Genomic DNA, 14,377 nt, shown 5'->3' on the forward strand with positions numbered 1-14,377 from the left:
TCTTCCACTTCAACCCTTTCAGCTTTCACTTGGCTCCCCTCTGGTTTGTTGCCATGTACTTTGAGACATGGCAACAGGGTTGTGTTGCAAGAGCAGGTTCACTCAGCCTCGTGTGTTCCTGTGCCTGGAGTGGCTTCATGTGGGTTCAACCCTCACTAAAAGGATTCTCAGCATCATTCATTTTTTATATTTTTTATTTCACCTTTATTTTAACAAGGAGTCAACACTGAGACATGTTCTGGTGCCTAAGTGGCAACAGAACACCCTATTTGAATAAGATCTGTGAATTCTTCCAGCAGTGAGGTGCATTAAAACTAAAAGTGGATTTACCTAATTCAGTGGAGACCTGCGGAACCTCAACAGTTAACCAACCCTGTGAACGTGTTTTGTAACTCGTGTTTTTAGACTTCAACACCGAAGTTAGGCAAGTCTGAAGCTTGTTAGGGCCTAGCAGAGCTTGGTAAACAAAGAGGGAGTAATGCAGTGACATACAGGACATTAATGAGAAACAGCCAACCTTTTGATACAGGACGCAATGATGCATACTAAAACTGTCCCCTGTGATAAATGTGATGCCATCATACACTATTGCGCAAATCTTAATGCTGAAACTACAACACTGAATGATGTGTTGGGTCCATTACATCTGAGTCACTGCCTAGGGAGACCTGAAAAGATCTGGTTTAGGATTTAAATCATGTTCAGGTCTTGCTATGAACCTAGGGTTCTGTCTATCTGGTCTAAAATAGGTGAGACTGTCAATAATGAATCAGCCAATTTAACTTTGCTGAAGGTCTGCAATATATCTATATTCAAACAAAAAGACCCCTCCAGTTATTGCTGACATTTGTTAAAAGTATGCAATGTTACAAAGCTCAAGTGGAGCAACAAATAGAATGAGTTGCATATTAAACAACTTTAATCAGAGCAACTTAACAACAGCAAAACAAAGAGGCACATTGTCTCCTTGTCAAGCTGGGGCAACAGACGTAGCATTGCAGTCTGGATGACGGAGGGGGCCGCAGGCAGAAGACTTTCTCACAAGGAAAATCAAGAAAAAGTGCCCCCCTTTGCGTTTCTCTGTCCACTCCCCTCGTTCTCCAACTGCGCAGCCCTAGCGCCTGCCTTTGTCCCCATCACAACAATCATCGAACAGATGGTGCTACGCTTGGGCGAGAATGACAGGCACCAGCCAGCAGCCAATCGCGTAGTCAGGAATCAGCTGACTCGTCTGGACAGCGCCAGGTGCTGTTTTCATATTTTCCTTGAAGGAGCAGTGGGCTACGGGCGAAGAGTAGAATATCGGTAGGCAACTAGTCATTGTGGCTTCAGTTGGCGTTTGGATGTCTCTGCAATCTGCACTATGCTCTGCTCGAAGGTTAGCTTACCTGAGTTGCTGCTTGAATCACATGGAATAGAGGAAGAATAATTGTACATGATCATATTTAAAGAATCCGTTCAGGCTATCTATGTATTTATTGTATGCATTTGTTGGGGATGTAGGCTATTGACGCATAGAAGTGAAGGCTATTTGCATAAACCTCACTGATGTCCAAAGAAACTGGATGCAACTGAGAAGAGAGGGGATTGCATGTCAACGAGGTGAGGCCAATACTTACAATTATTGCTTTAATTAGGCTAATGTTTGAACAAAGTCAGAATATATTAAACGGGAGCTGCTTATTTCGTAGCCTGCCATGCTCTTTCGAGGTATTTTGCAGTAGCAGGAGAACAGGTGGACGTGGATGTTATGAAAACTGGAACTCCGTGGCTGTGCACATATTGTGTGACACTTACCTTCACAATAAGGTTAAACGTGGCCAGAGAAAACAGGGGCCATAGTATCAATTTTTCTGTGAAGGTGACATTTCCTTAACAAAATTGTATTTGTTTGCCAACAACCTACCGTTACTGCATCACTGCCAGGGCATGGCTTGCTGTGCATGGGGTGGAGGGACCCAAGGCAATTGCCTTTTATACGAAATAATAACTAATAGGCAACCGATGTCTATAATAACGTAATATCAGGCTATCTATATAATTGATCAGGATTAAGACTACTCTGCCTGTTGTTTTATATCTACATCTATTATTCTTGTAATTTATATTCCGGGCATTCACAGTCAGAATTATACAAATTTCAACATCTCAATGCGTCAGATAACGTGCTCGGGAAACAAACTTTGATCCTCGTGTGGCTCACCGCTGCGCATAAATGTAGGTAGGCTCGCGTGGTTAACGCAACGTTAGGAAAATGTGATTTGCATATAGATGCGAAAGCATGTGGGCAGATGTCCTCGATTATTTCATTAGTCTATATCGGCAGAATTCGAACAGGCAACAATGCCTGTAAGAAAAAAAAGTCCAATGTTTCAAGAATATCTAAGTGAGAACAGGTTGTGAAAGGGGGGCAGGGAGTGGGGTAGCCTATTGTCATTGTATATACGCGTCTGCTGTTTTGCAGCTGTTGCTCCTATGCTGAGGTTATTAACTTAAGACTATTGTCTCACAAGCTTCTTATTCCCCCTTTGTATGACCAACAGTTTTTGTCAACACTAAGGCTAGGCTATGGTAGTGGAGCAGTATCTTTGGCACTGTTTTAAAGCAGTAATCAACAGTAGAAACAATAACAAAGATGATCCCCGCCCATACTTCGGTAAAAAGCTGAGGGATGGGGTTGGAGAAATGTAACCACTCTCAAATTCATAGACAGAGCTATGTATTCAAGGACTGACCATCCAAAATTATAGTTTTAACCGAATCAATTTTGTTATCGGTCAGTCTTTTAAAGTTGTAATTTGTTATCACTTAGATACAGACTTTCATGGTTTTATATGATGTCACTCATTGCTGTGGTTTCAAGTTGCCTATGCTAGAATTGTCAAGTCATCACTTTACCTACTGAGCCTCAGTCAGTGTTGGCAGTATGACATGGGCTGTCAGAGTCTAGACTGAAAAATAAAGTGTTGAGGATGACTTTTTTCATACAGCAGTTCAAATAAAGAGATGTGTAATTCTAAAGACACAACGCTTGACCTTGTTGTGAGACCTATGTGATATGTCAGGTTACAATCCAAGACCAGATTGGCAGTGACCAAACTGACAGTGAACAGCAGGCAAATCCATTTCTCAAAACTCAAAGAGCAAAGTATTAGAGGAGGGGCAGAAGAGTGGCAAGGTGCCTGATGAGGGGTCTGGCCTTTTCTTCTGTCTACCCCGGGGGTATAACCCCTCCCCCTTTCCCTCCCCCTCCACACACACACACACGCGCACACACACACACGCACGCACGCACGCACGCACGCACGCACGCACGCACGCACGCACACACACACACACACACACACACACACACACACACACACTGTGAGAACAGTCCATCAGGCAGGGTTGTTAGGAGTCAGTGAGAAAGCCACAATGCCCTCCACCATGGAGAAGTGAGTTCCCTTGGGGATAGGGGGGCTGGGGAGGGATGGGGTGGGGTGGGTGGAGGGTGTTGCAGCTCAAGCTTCTCCCATTATTCTTGTAAAAAGGGGCAACACATTAGTCTTTGTGTGGATCTCAGAGATAAGGCATGGCACAGGCTCAGCAGCTGTTCAACTAATTCTGTCCTCATAATCAGCTGAAGAAATCATTCTGTGCAGAATGGAACTTTTACAGTGGGCTTAGGGGCCCAAACACCCCCGGCTTAGTGGTGGGACTGTTCTATTTTCTCAGTGCGTAGGGCACAGGCTACAAATACAAGCATACATTTCAGGTAACGCTTCACTTTACAGTGTTCTTAATACCGGAAAGACTCAACACACCTCTCTCATAGATATCTTATGACTACAGAGATGTACAATGTTAATAGCAATAATTAATAGCCTACAATCAACATGCATCTCCTCATGTTGACAGGACATGAAGAGGCTGAACCATTTAATGCAGGACATAACTTGAGCCGGCCAGTTGATTCTGCTCCTCGCATCATACTGTACAACATACTTCCCTCCCAAACCCTCCTGTATGTAACTTATTTCACCTCTCCCACCCTTTCAGGGGAATATAGTTATTTTAATACTTACTGTTCTTAAAAATCTTCTCTGTGCTAGCTACCAATTTCCTTTCCCAATCCCAGCCCACCAGACTCTTACGGAGGTGTAAATGTTCATGGGCTTTTAGGAATCAGAATAATGGATTCTGAGCACCCTTCAAGCCTGCCCCTTCGAGTGCCTCAGGGCTTATCAACAGTTTTCGTTATCTTCGACTTCATGTTTACACTACTCAAATGAACGAGTGTGTTGAAAATCTTCTTTCTCATTTTGTATTGCTCATTGTCACTCAATAATAGAGTTAGCATAGGACTCCCGACTGGCGCAGCGGTCTAAGGCACTGCATCTCGGTGTAAGAGGCGTCACTATAGTCCCTGGTTTGTATCCAGGCAGTATCACATCCGGCCGTGATTGGGGGTCCCATTGGGCAGCGCACAATTGGCCCGGGTAGGCCATTATTGTAAATAAGAATTTGTTCATAACTGACTCGCCTAGTTCAGTAAAGGTTACATTTGAATATTTAATAACATTTATTTGAGCGTGAGTGACCATTTAGATCAAGGGTGTCAAACTCATTCCATGGAGGGCCTTGTGTCTGCAGGTTTTTATTTGTTCCTTTCAATTAAGCCCTAGATAATCAGGTGTGGGGAGTTCCTTACTAATTATTGACCTTAATTCATCCATCAAGTACAGGGAAGACAGCGAAAACCCGCAGACACTCGGCCCTCCGTGGAATTCGTTTTTTTACTTGGTTTAGAGGGAGTTCTAGAGGGATTGGTGATGGTGGAGAATTGACTTAAATGTTATTGTCCCTAAGGGAAGCCTTATCTTGTTTATTTAGATGTCAGAATTATGGGATGGGATTTCATATCTTCTATTGCTCACATCTCTGTGAGTAATATGCACTGTGTACACAGGATTGAAAAGTAAACACCCTTCTCATGGAAAAATGGATTTCACTCCTCATTACATATCAAAGACCTGGGAACAAGCAAATCCTTAACTATCAGCATTCAAAAAGAATCCTGTAACTCAAATATTTCTCAATTGTCAATTTGTATTCATGTATTCTTCGCATGATTCAGTTTTATCTGACAACTAGAGGTACTGTAGTGAAGTGAACCATTAGATTTTCCAGCACAGTCTCTTCTATTTGATTACACAGATTTGTATTGTAATGTGTAACTATATAACAAGAGTACAGCTAATATTAGATTTTTTTAAAGCTCTGTGTTGTGTGTCTATAATGTGTAGTCTGAGTGTCTGTGTACCAGATATTTATTGTGCGGTTGTCCTCTTGGGGTTTGTTTGAACTATTGTATATACTGCAAATGTTGAATTTTCCCATACATACTTTTGTTTAGTTTACCATCCATTCAAGGACACTCTTATTTCCATGACCATCCATTCAAGGACACACAGTCAGCCCATGAACGTCATTATTTTGTCGCAGCCTCTTTATATTTAAAATGGAGTACATCAGATGAAAGCCAACATGGAAACGTTCACGTGAAACAGAATAGCATACTGTAGTAACATTGACTGCAATAACTTGGTGTTGAAAAACATATTTTTGATTGACACTCTTTTGCAATTTGACATTCAAATCAAATCAAAGTTTATTGGTCGTGTACACAGTTTAGCAGATGTTACATGTTATAGCAGGTGCACCGAGGTAAAAGTAGCATGTGTTCTTGACAAAGGACAGAGAGTTTTCTGGATAGACAATGGCAGGTGTATCGCTCATAAATAATCCTTTTCGTGGTTGTCATATGCCATTTTGGCTCATAGCAGACAAGCTACGACTACTGTCCATACCAGTAACCACTGATGCCCAAGAATCATGTATACCAAGGAGTTTTGCACTTACATATCATGTGCTAAAGTAGCTTTGTACCCATATGAATTCATACACATACACATCTCAGGCTGTACTACAATATCACAGAAAATGGTGATCTTCAAATCACTTACCCATAGGATCACATAGTATTAACTGTGACTACTGTTTTTAGGTTAAGTACCCCCATTGAAAGATACAAAGGCTGTCGTGATTCAAACTGAATAGCTTTTTCTTTCCTTCCACGTAGTCTTGTTTTCTTCCCCCCTGCTGTGTGGCTGTGGAGGCCAGGTTTCAAGGCTGAGTTTCCTCTGGCTCCGAGCCCTCTGGGTCAGGAGAACACGGTCAAGGCTGAGTTTCCTCTGGCTCCGAGCCCTCTGGGTCAGGAGAACACGGTCAAGGCTGAGTTTCCTCTGGCTCCGAGCCCTCTGGGTCAGGAGAACACGGTCAAGGCTGAGTTTCCTCTGGCTCCGAGCCCTCTGGGTCAGGAGAACACGGTCAAGGCTGAGTTTCCTCTGGCTCCGAGCCCTCTGGGTCAGGAGAACACGGTCAAGGCTGTTTCAGGGTAGTGTCAACGTGGCTTTACAGCTGTTTATTAACACAGCATTGGCCAAGTTCACAAGCTCTCTTCAGCTGTATTGTCAAGGTTCCAGGTAGTAATGATACACCCACCCCACTTAAACGTTCATATACATTTCTTTAATGGCCCCCCCCCCCCCCCCCCCCCCCCCCACCCGCCCCACCTGCCTTATAAAACTGAACTGTTTCCAATATAACCATTTTGATACTTGTAAATGTTTAATGACACTGTTATCTCTGTCGGACAGTTCAAACTGGACACAACAATATTTGTTTTGTTTTCATCGGTTTCGACTGTTGTCAGGGAAGCTACGAGTAAAAGAAACAAAAATGTGTATGTGTTTAATCTTTGGCTCAGACCTTTTAGATCATATTTAAACTGAAGCCCTTGTTTGGAATGCCAAGTCTTACATGAAATGATGGCCTCTTAAATGTCACCTCTCACACTGAAATGGTCCCATCTCTAAGGTCGTTCAGAGTCATGAACAGAATCTCAGATTAACCCCATTGTGATAAATGGAGGCATTATGAGAGAGTGCATAACTACAATAGGAGTAAATTGAAATATCAGATTTAAACCAATGGTATCAATGGGAATCCTTTAGCTTGTGAAACCTTTCTGGCTCCATATTTATTGCCTTCAACTTCAGGATTTAAGAACTTGCATAACTTTGTCACTTGTATGTGTTTTTGAGGCATTGTGGGCTACTTCTAAGCCTATTTAAGCCTATCAGTAATGGCTGTCTGAGGACTCTCTGTTCAGGCTCAACCTTTGTCTCAAATGGTGTGTTCAGAATACATACACTACTATCATGCTGTAGTGCATTAAATGCATTGGTGCAATGACATAAGGGTCCAATAATAAGCAGTTTTCTTACATTTCAATAGAATGGTTTGAATATGTTGCTTTTCTGTGAATAGTCAGTGAATAACATGAGATAGGCTACAGTTGTTTTTAATTAAAGTTGTTACACAGTGAGCTGTATCTCGGGGCGGCAGGTAGCCTAGTGGTTAGAGTGTTGGGTCAGTAACCGAAAGGTTGCTAGATCGAATCCCCGGGTTAACAAGGTAAAAATATGTCATTCTGCACCTGAACAAGGCAGTTAACCCACTGTAAATAATAACTTGTTCTTAACTGACTTGTGTAGTTAAATAAAAAATATCTCCCGAGGGTTTCAACTGTTACATTTCCTTGGATTGATCTCCACCTCTAACTAACCACTCACTTACTCTGCTTTATCTTAAGGAACACCCTTAAGGAATTACCCTTATTTCACCCTGTCCCAGGAGAACAATCCCCTGTGCAGGAAGAGCTTAAACTTGTTTCATGTCACCCTTGCTCTGTTGCCAAGCAGTTTTGCACTCCGATGAATTAGTCAGCTCTTTAGTTACAAAGCCTATTAGCGAGTGTTGACCACAGACTCTGTTAGGTTAAGAAGGCCTATGGCAATGCAGTACTCACTCACTGAGATTGATACCTCCTTTAGTAAATTCACCTAATTAGGTTACGGGATTTCTTAAGTGTTGCTCAGATTATAATGCCCTACAGGATTCCACCATGGTAGAGCCAGCTAGCCCATCTACATTCTATACTTTTACTACACATACAGAACAGGTTGGTACTCGAAGAGTTAAGCACTATTTCAAATGGTCTGAATGTTCCGGTAGTTACAGGGAGGAATCAGTCCTTATTGATTTCCACTTGCCACATTCAGAAGTCAATTACAGAACCTTGTAGTTGCTCAAGTGTGCATATGTGCCTGCCTCTCCTCTGCAAAATCACTAACACTCTTTAGTGATGGGAGCAAAAGCCTAGGAACCAACTCAATTGTCAGTGAAATCATTATGTTCAAGAACATTACCACAATTAAAGTCAATGTTAATTGATATCACATATTAACTTGAGGTTTAATAGTATCGTGGCCTATTTTTTAGTCAGCACTGTATGGTATGGCAGATGCCAGTGCCCCTGTTATGCTCCTCACAAGACTAGATTCTGGATTTACAAGTCCTTCTCCTGAAATCCCTGTCCTTGAACAAAAGTAGTTCTGGATGAATAACTGACTGTTGCGGCTGAGGAGAAGTGTGATGTATGCTTTTTACAAAATACTGTACTTGCAATGCTCACTGAAGGCTTCTCTCAGAAATACACAACATATGTTAAAGAAATCCACCATATTTCTGTACCTAAACCAGGACACAGTGGCTCTTTCATTAATAATCTAGGAACATATTTTTGCCATCATTTATTTTCTTCATAGGCATGGAGAATACTGACATATCTCAGAGTATTTAATGATGTGCGGAGAAGCTAATGATCTATTGCTGATGGGCCTGTTGGATAGATGAAAGCACTCAAGTGAATTTGATCTGTGTCCAAGTATATACAAGTTTTTTATTTTTTAAATTATGCCTGCGTTATAATGATCTGATTTAGCATTTTTCCTCAACTGATGATGCTGCATAATTCACATTAACAATCTCTCAGGGAGATGAAGATGTAAACGACAGCCAAACAGAAGGTTTGCTCTCAACATCATCATGAGCTGTGCTACATTCATGTTCTATTTAACATGGCTGACATGTAACTTTTGGTTAACATGATATGACTAGACGTATGATACCCTTACATTTAACCCAGACACTACTTTTCACCAACTCCCTGTCTCATAAATCAAATTGTTTATGCTATACAGTTGAAGTCGGAAGTTTACATACACTTAGGTTGGAGTCATTGAAACTTGTTTTTCAACCACTCCACAAATTTCTTGTAAAGAAACTATAGTTTTGGCAAGTCGGTAAGGACATCTACTTTGTGCATGACACAAGGAATATTTCCAACAATTGTTTACAGACAGATTATTTCACTTATAATTCACTGTATCACAATTCCAGTGGATCAGACGTTTACATACACTAAGTTGACTTTGACAGCTTGGAACATTCCAGAAAATGATGTCATGGCTTTAGAAGCTTCTGATAGGCTAAATTACATCATTTGAGTCAATTGGAGGTTTACATGTGGATGTATTTCAAGGCCTACCTTCAAACTCAGTGCCTCTTTGCTTGACATCATGGGAAAACAAAAAAAATCAGCCAAGACCTCAATAAAAATTGTAGACCTGCACAAGTCTGGTTTATCCTTGGGAGCAGTTTCCAAACGCCTGAAGGTACCATGTTCATCTGTACAAACAATAGTACACCATAAACACCATGGGACCACGCAGTCGTCAAACTGCTCAGGAAGGAGACGCGTTCTGTCTCCTAGAGATGAATGTACTTTGGTGCGAAAAGTGCAAATCAATCCCAGAGCAACAGCAAAGGACCTTGTGAAAATTCTGGAGGAAACAGATACAAAAGTATCTATATCCACAGTAAAACGAATCCTATATCAGCATAACCTGAAAGGCCACTAAGCAAGGAAGAAGCCACTGCTCCAAAACCGCCATAGAAAAATCCAGACTACGGTTTGCAACTGCACATGGGGACAAATATCGTACTTTTTGGAGAAATGTCCTCTGGTCTGATGAAACAAAAATGGAACTGTTTGGCCATAATGACCATCGTTATGTTTGGAGGAAAAAGGGGCAACTCACCATCCCAACCATGAAGCATGGGGGTGGCAGCATCATGTTGTGGGCTGCTTTGCTGCAAGAGGGACTTGTGCACTTCACAAAATAGATGGCATCATGAGGCAGGAAAATTATGTGGATATAGTGAAGCAACATCTCAAGACATCAGTCAGGAAGTTAAGGCCTCGTCACAAATGGGTCTTCCAATGACCAAGCATACTTCCAAAATTGTGGCAACATTGCTTAAGGACAACAAAGTCAAGGTATTGGAGTGGTAATCACAAAGCCCTGACCTCAATCGTATAGAAAATGTGTGGGCAATACTGAAAAAGCGTGTGCGAGCAAGGAGGCCAAACAAACCTGACTCAGTTACACCAGCTCTATCAGGACGAATGAGCCAAAATTCACCCAACTTATTGTGGGAAGCTTGTGGAAGGCTACCTGAAACATTTGACCCAAGTTAAACAATATAAAGGCAATGCTACCAAATACTAATTGAGTGTATGTAAACTTCTGACCCCCTGAGTATGTGATGAAAGAAAGAAAAGCTGAAATAAATCATTCTCTCCACTATTATTCTGACATTTCACATTCTTAAATTAAAGTGGTGATCCTAACTGACCTAAGACAGGGAATTTTTACTAGGATTAAATGTCAGGAATTGTGAAAAACTGAGTTTTAATGTATTTGGCGAAGGTGTATGTAATTTTACGACTTCAACTGTATGTGTTCCTGGTTGTCCATGCATTAAACTAAACTGTACAGTAACTCATAGTCTTTTTTGTCTTTGTTTTACAGACTCACCGTGCAGTACTGAGGTTTTGATGAAAGAAACACTCTGAACAGTGGGAGGCTCACTGTAACTCTGGAACTGTTTCACTGGAACCCCCTGCACATCTTTTCCCACCTGGACCATTTTATAGGGATACAACTACAAGTCAGCAAATCCTCTGGTTAATGACAATAACACAGCTCTCTCCAAGGTCATCAACCTTTTCTGGTGTCCAACCCTCTGTGGGTTTGGACCGGTGAACACAGACAGACAGCATGGCTAGAGGGAGGTTCATCTACTGTCTACTAGGGCAGTTGTTGGCTGGCTTGATTCTGGCGTCCGTTGGACTATCCTCCATCCAGAGAGATAATGAGTGTCCCCAGCTGTGTGTGTGTGAGATCCGACCCTGGTTCACCCCCCAATCCACCTACAGAGAAGCCACGACGGTGGATTGTAACGACCTCCGTCTCACACGCATCCCAGGCAACCTGTCCAGCGACACTCAGGTGCTCCTCCTGCAGAGCAATTACATCGCCAGAACCAGTGAGGAGCTGGAGCAGCTCTTCAACCTGACCGAGCTGGACCTGTCTCAGAACAACTTCAGCAGCATCCACAATGTGGGCCTCACCAACATGTCCCAGCTCACGACACTGCACCTTGAAGAGAACCAGATTACTGAATTGCCTGACTACTGCCTACAGGACCTCAGCAACCTGCAAGAGCTCTACATCAACCATAACCAGATCAACATAATCTCCCCAAACGCCCTCTCTGGTCTGCACAATCTGCTCAGGCTCCATCTCAACTCCAACAGGCTCAAGGCCATTGACAGTCGCTGGTTTGAGTCAACGCCCAACCTTGAGATCCTCATGATCGGGGAAAATCCTGTTGTTGGCATCCTGGACTTTAACTTCAAGCCGCTTGTAAACCTGAGGAGCTTGGTTCTGGCTGGAATGGATTTAACAGACATCCCTGGAAATGCCTTTGTGGGACTAGACAACCTAGAGAGTCTCTCCTTCTACGACAATAAGCTAATTAGAGTTCCTCAGAACGCCCTTCAGAAACTACCTAACCTCAAGTTCTTGGACTTGAACAAAAACCCTGTGCACAAAATCCAAGAGGGGGACTTTAAGAACATGCTGAGGCTGAAAGAGCTGGGCATAAACAACATGGGGGAGCTGGTCTCCATTGACCGCTTTGCTGTCGATAACCTCCCTGAGCTTACCAAGCTGGAGGCTACTAATAACCCCAAATTTTCCTACGTGAACCGCCAAGCTTTCCGTGACGTCCCTGCCCTGGAGAGCCTCATGTTGAACAACAATGCCCTTAACGCCCTCTACCAGTCCACTGTGGACTCCCTGCCCAACTTGCGTGAGATCAGCATCCACAGCAACCCCCTGCGATGTGACTGCGTCATCCAGTGGATGAGCTCCAACAAGACCAGCATCCGCTTCATGGAACCCCTCTCCATGTTCTGTGCCCTTCCAATCGAGGTCAGAGGTCAGCATGTGAGGGAGTTGCTCCAGCAGGACTCAGCAGAGCAGTGTCTGCCCATGATCTCCCACGACAGCTTTCCCAACCACCTGAACCTGGACATAGGCATGACTGTGGACCTGGACTGCCGTGCAATGTCCCAGCCTGAGCCAGATATCTACTGGGTCACACCTGTAGGGAACAAGGTGATGGTGGAAACCCTGTCTGATAAATACAGCCTCAGTAGCGAGGGAACACTGCGTATCTCTCAGATCCAGGTCGAGGACTCTGGCAGGTATACCTGTGTGGCCCAGAATGCTGAGGGGGCGGACACTCGGGTGACTGCTATTAGGGTGAACGGTACTCTCTTAGACAGCACACAGTTGATGAAAGTGTACGTGAAGAAGACTGAGTCCCACTCCATTCTGGTTTCCTGGAAGGTGAACTCCAATGTCATGACCTCCAACCTCAAGTGGTCATCTGCCACCATGAAGATAGACAACCCTCACATCACCTACACAGCCAGGGTCCCAGTGGATGTCCATGAGTATAACCTCACACACCTACAGCCCGCCACCGAGTATGAGGTATGTCTCACCGTCTCCAACATCCACCAGCAGACACAGAAGTCCTGTGTCAATGTCACAACGAAGCACGCTACCTTCGCTGTGGAGATATCTGACCAAGGCACTAACACCGCTCTCGCAGCGGTCATGGGTACCATGTTCGGCATCATCAGCCTGGCCTCTATGGCTGTGTACATTTCCAAGAGGTGGAAGAGGAAAAACTACAATCACTCCCTGAAAAAGTACATGCAGAAAACATCCTCCATCCCCCTCAATGAGCTCTACCCTCCCCTCATCAACCTGTGGGAGGCGGACAGTGAGAAGGAGAAAGAGGTTTCCTCCTCATCAGAGACCAAATCAGGCCAGGTGGACACAACACGGAGCTACTACATGTGGTGAAAGCTACTACATGTGGGGTAAACCAGAAATAACACATTTTAGGAGCACAAAGTCACTTATTTTGCTTCTTTGTGTGACAGTAATATGAAATATATTTTTTGCAGTTTTCTGCTTTGCTCATTTGAGGCGAAGAACAGACAGATATTTCAGACTTTTTAGAATAGTGTATTGCCTTTCTCCTCTTGCCCCCTTTTTGACAGTCAATATGGCAGCTTTGTTTAGCTCCCAGGACTTGGTAGTCATTGTGCTTTATTTTGAGTACTTGTTTTGATATCATAGCATGGGTATTGTCATGGATTCAGTCTGGATCAACTTGCTGGAGCTGGAATTGGATCCATTTTGATTTCTTTCTCTGGAAGTATTCTTAGCGAATACAATTTTTTTTTCTCATAAAACAGTTTAGGTGTTAACTGTTGTACAATGCAATATATAAACCAATTTGTCTATGGACTACAATATAAGCTGACAAAGTAAGTTTAGACTTGATATACTGTCTATTGAATAATGTTAGCAATTGTTCTGTAATGTTGTATCAACTATAATTTGAATGACTTTTTTGACATTAACAAACAGTAATTTTTTATTAAGAACTTAAGTTTGCAGAGAAAATACCATAAACCAGCAATAGAAATATGAATGTTTAATAACTAGGTAAGTAGACATAAAGCTTTTTAAATTCTCAGAATATTTTATTTTATTTTGCTAGAATCATTCAACGATCACTGATTTTGTTGTGATTTACACACGCAAATACTGTATGTTGTATATTGAGGAGCAAGCAAAAATAAAATACTTTTTTCCTCATATTTTTTTATACCATTTCCAGACCTTGTGTCATTATTTGTATGTTACATCATATATAGTAAAAACAGGCTCTGGAAAAATATATTCATTTCAAACCTTAAGCATTTACTTTGACAACAAAGGTGTTTACCATAATTCCATATAACTAAAATGAAAACTTGTAATGCGGGGGAGATGGAAAGATGTGTTTTACATTATGACATTATGGTAAATGATGCATTATATCAGTTTGACTGTAGGTGTAGGCACAGTGTAGATTGTGATAAAGAGAGATGGAGTGGAGAGATACTAACTACAGAGGCTGAGATGCTGCAAAAGCAATTATCAGAGCGTAATTA

At 42.5% G+C, this 14,377-nt stretch overlaps 1 protein-coding gene across 2 annotated transcripts; it reads left to right on the top strand.

Moving 5' to 3' along the window:
* Window positions 1-1,131: 1,131 nt before the first annotated feature.
* On the top strand, window positions 1,132-14,054 carry LOC129815023 (leucine-rich repeat neuronal protein 1-like). Of its 2 annotated transcripts, none has more exons than XM_055868287.1 (2): window positions 1,132-1,602; window positions 10,824-14,054. In XM_055868287.1, the coding sequence occupies exon 2, from the start codon at window positions 11,073-11,075 to the stop codon at window positions 13,233-13,235; it is 2,163 nt and encodes a 720-aa protein (XP_055724262.1). In that variant the 5' UTR covers window positions 1,132-1,602; window positions 10,824-11,072; the 3' UTR covers window positions 13,236-14,054. The 2 variants fall into 2 exon arrangements, with proteins under 2 accessions (XP_055724262.1, XP_055724264.1); XM_055868289.1 differs by having other exon boundaries at window positions 1,132-1,305.
* The last annotated feature ends 323 nt before the right edge of the window (window positions 14,055-14,377 follow it).

This window comes from Salvelinus fontinalis, chromosome 18 (genome assembly GCF_029448725.1).
Source record: "Salvelinus fontinalis isolate EN_2023a chromosome 18, ASM2944872v1, whole genome shotgun sequence".
Classification (NCBI taxonomy): Eukaryota; Metazoa; Chordata; class Actinopteri; order Salmoniformes; family Salmonidae; genus Salvelinus; species Salvelinus fontinalis.

Coding starts and splice junctions, on each gene's coding strand:
- LOC129815023 (XM_055868287.1), top strand. CDS start 11,073: ATGGCTAGAGGGAGGTTCATCTACTGTCTACTAGGGCAGTTGTTGGCT.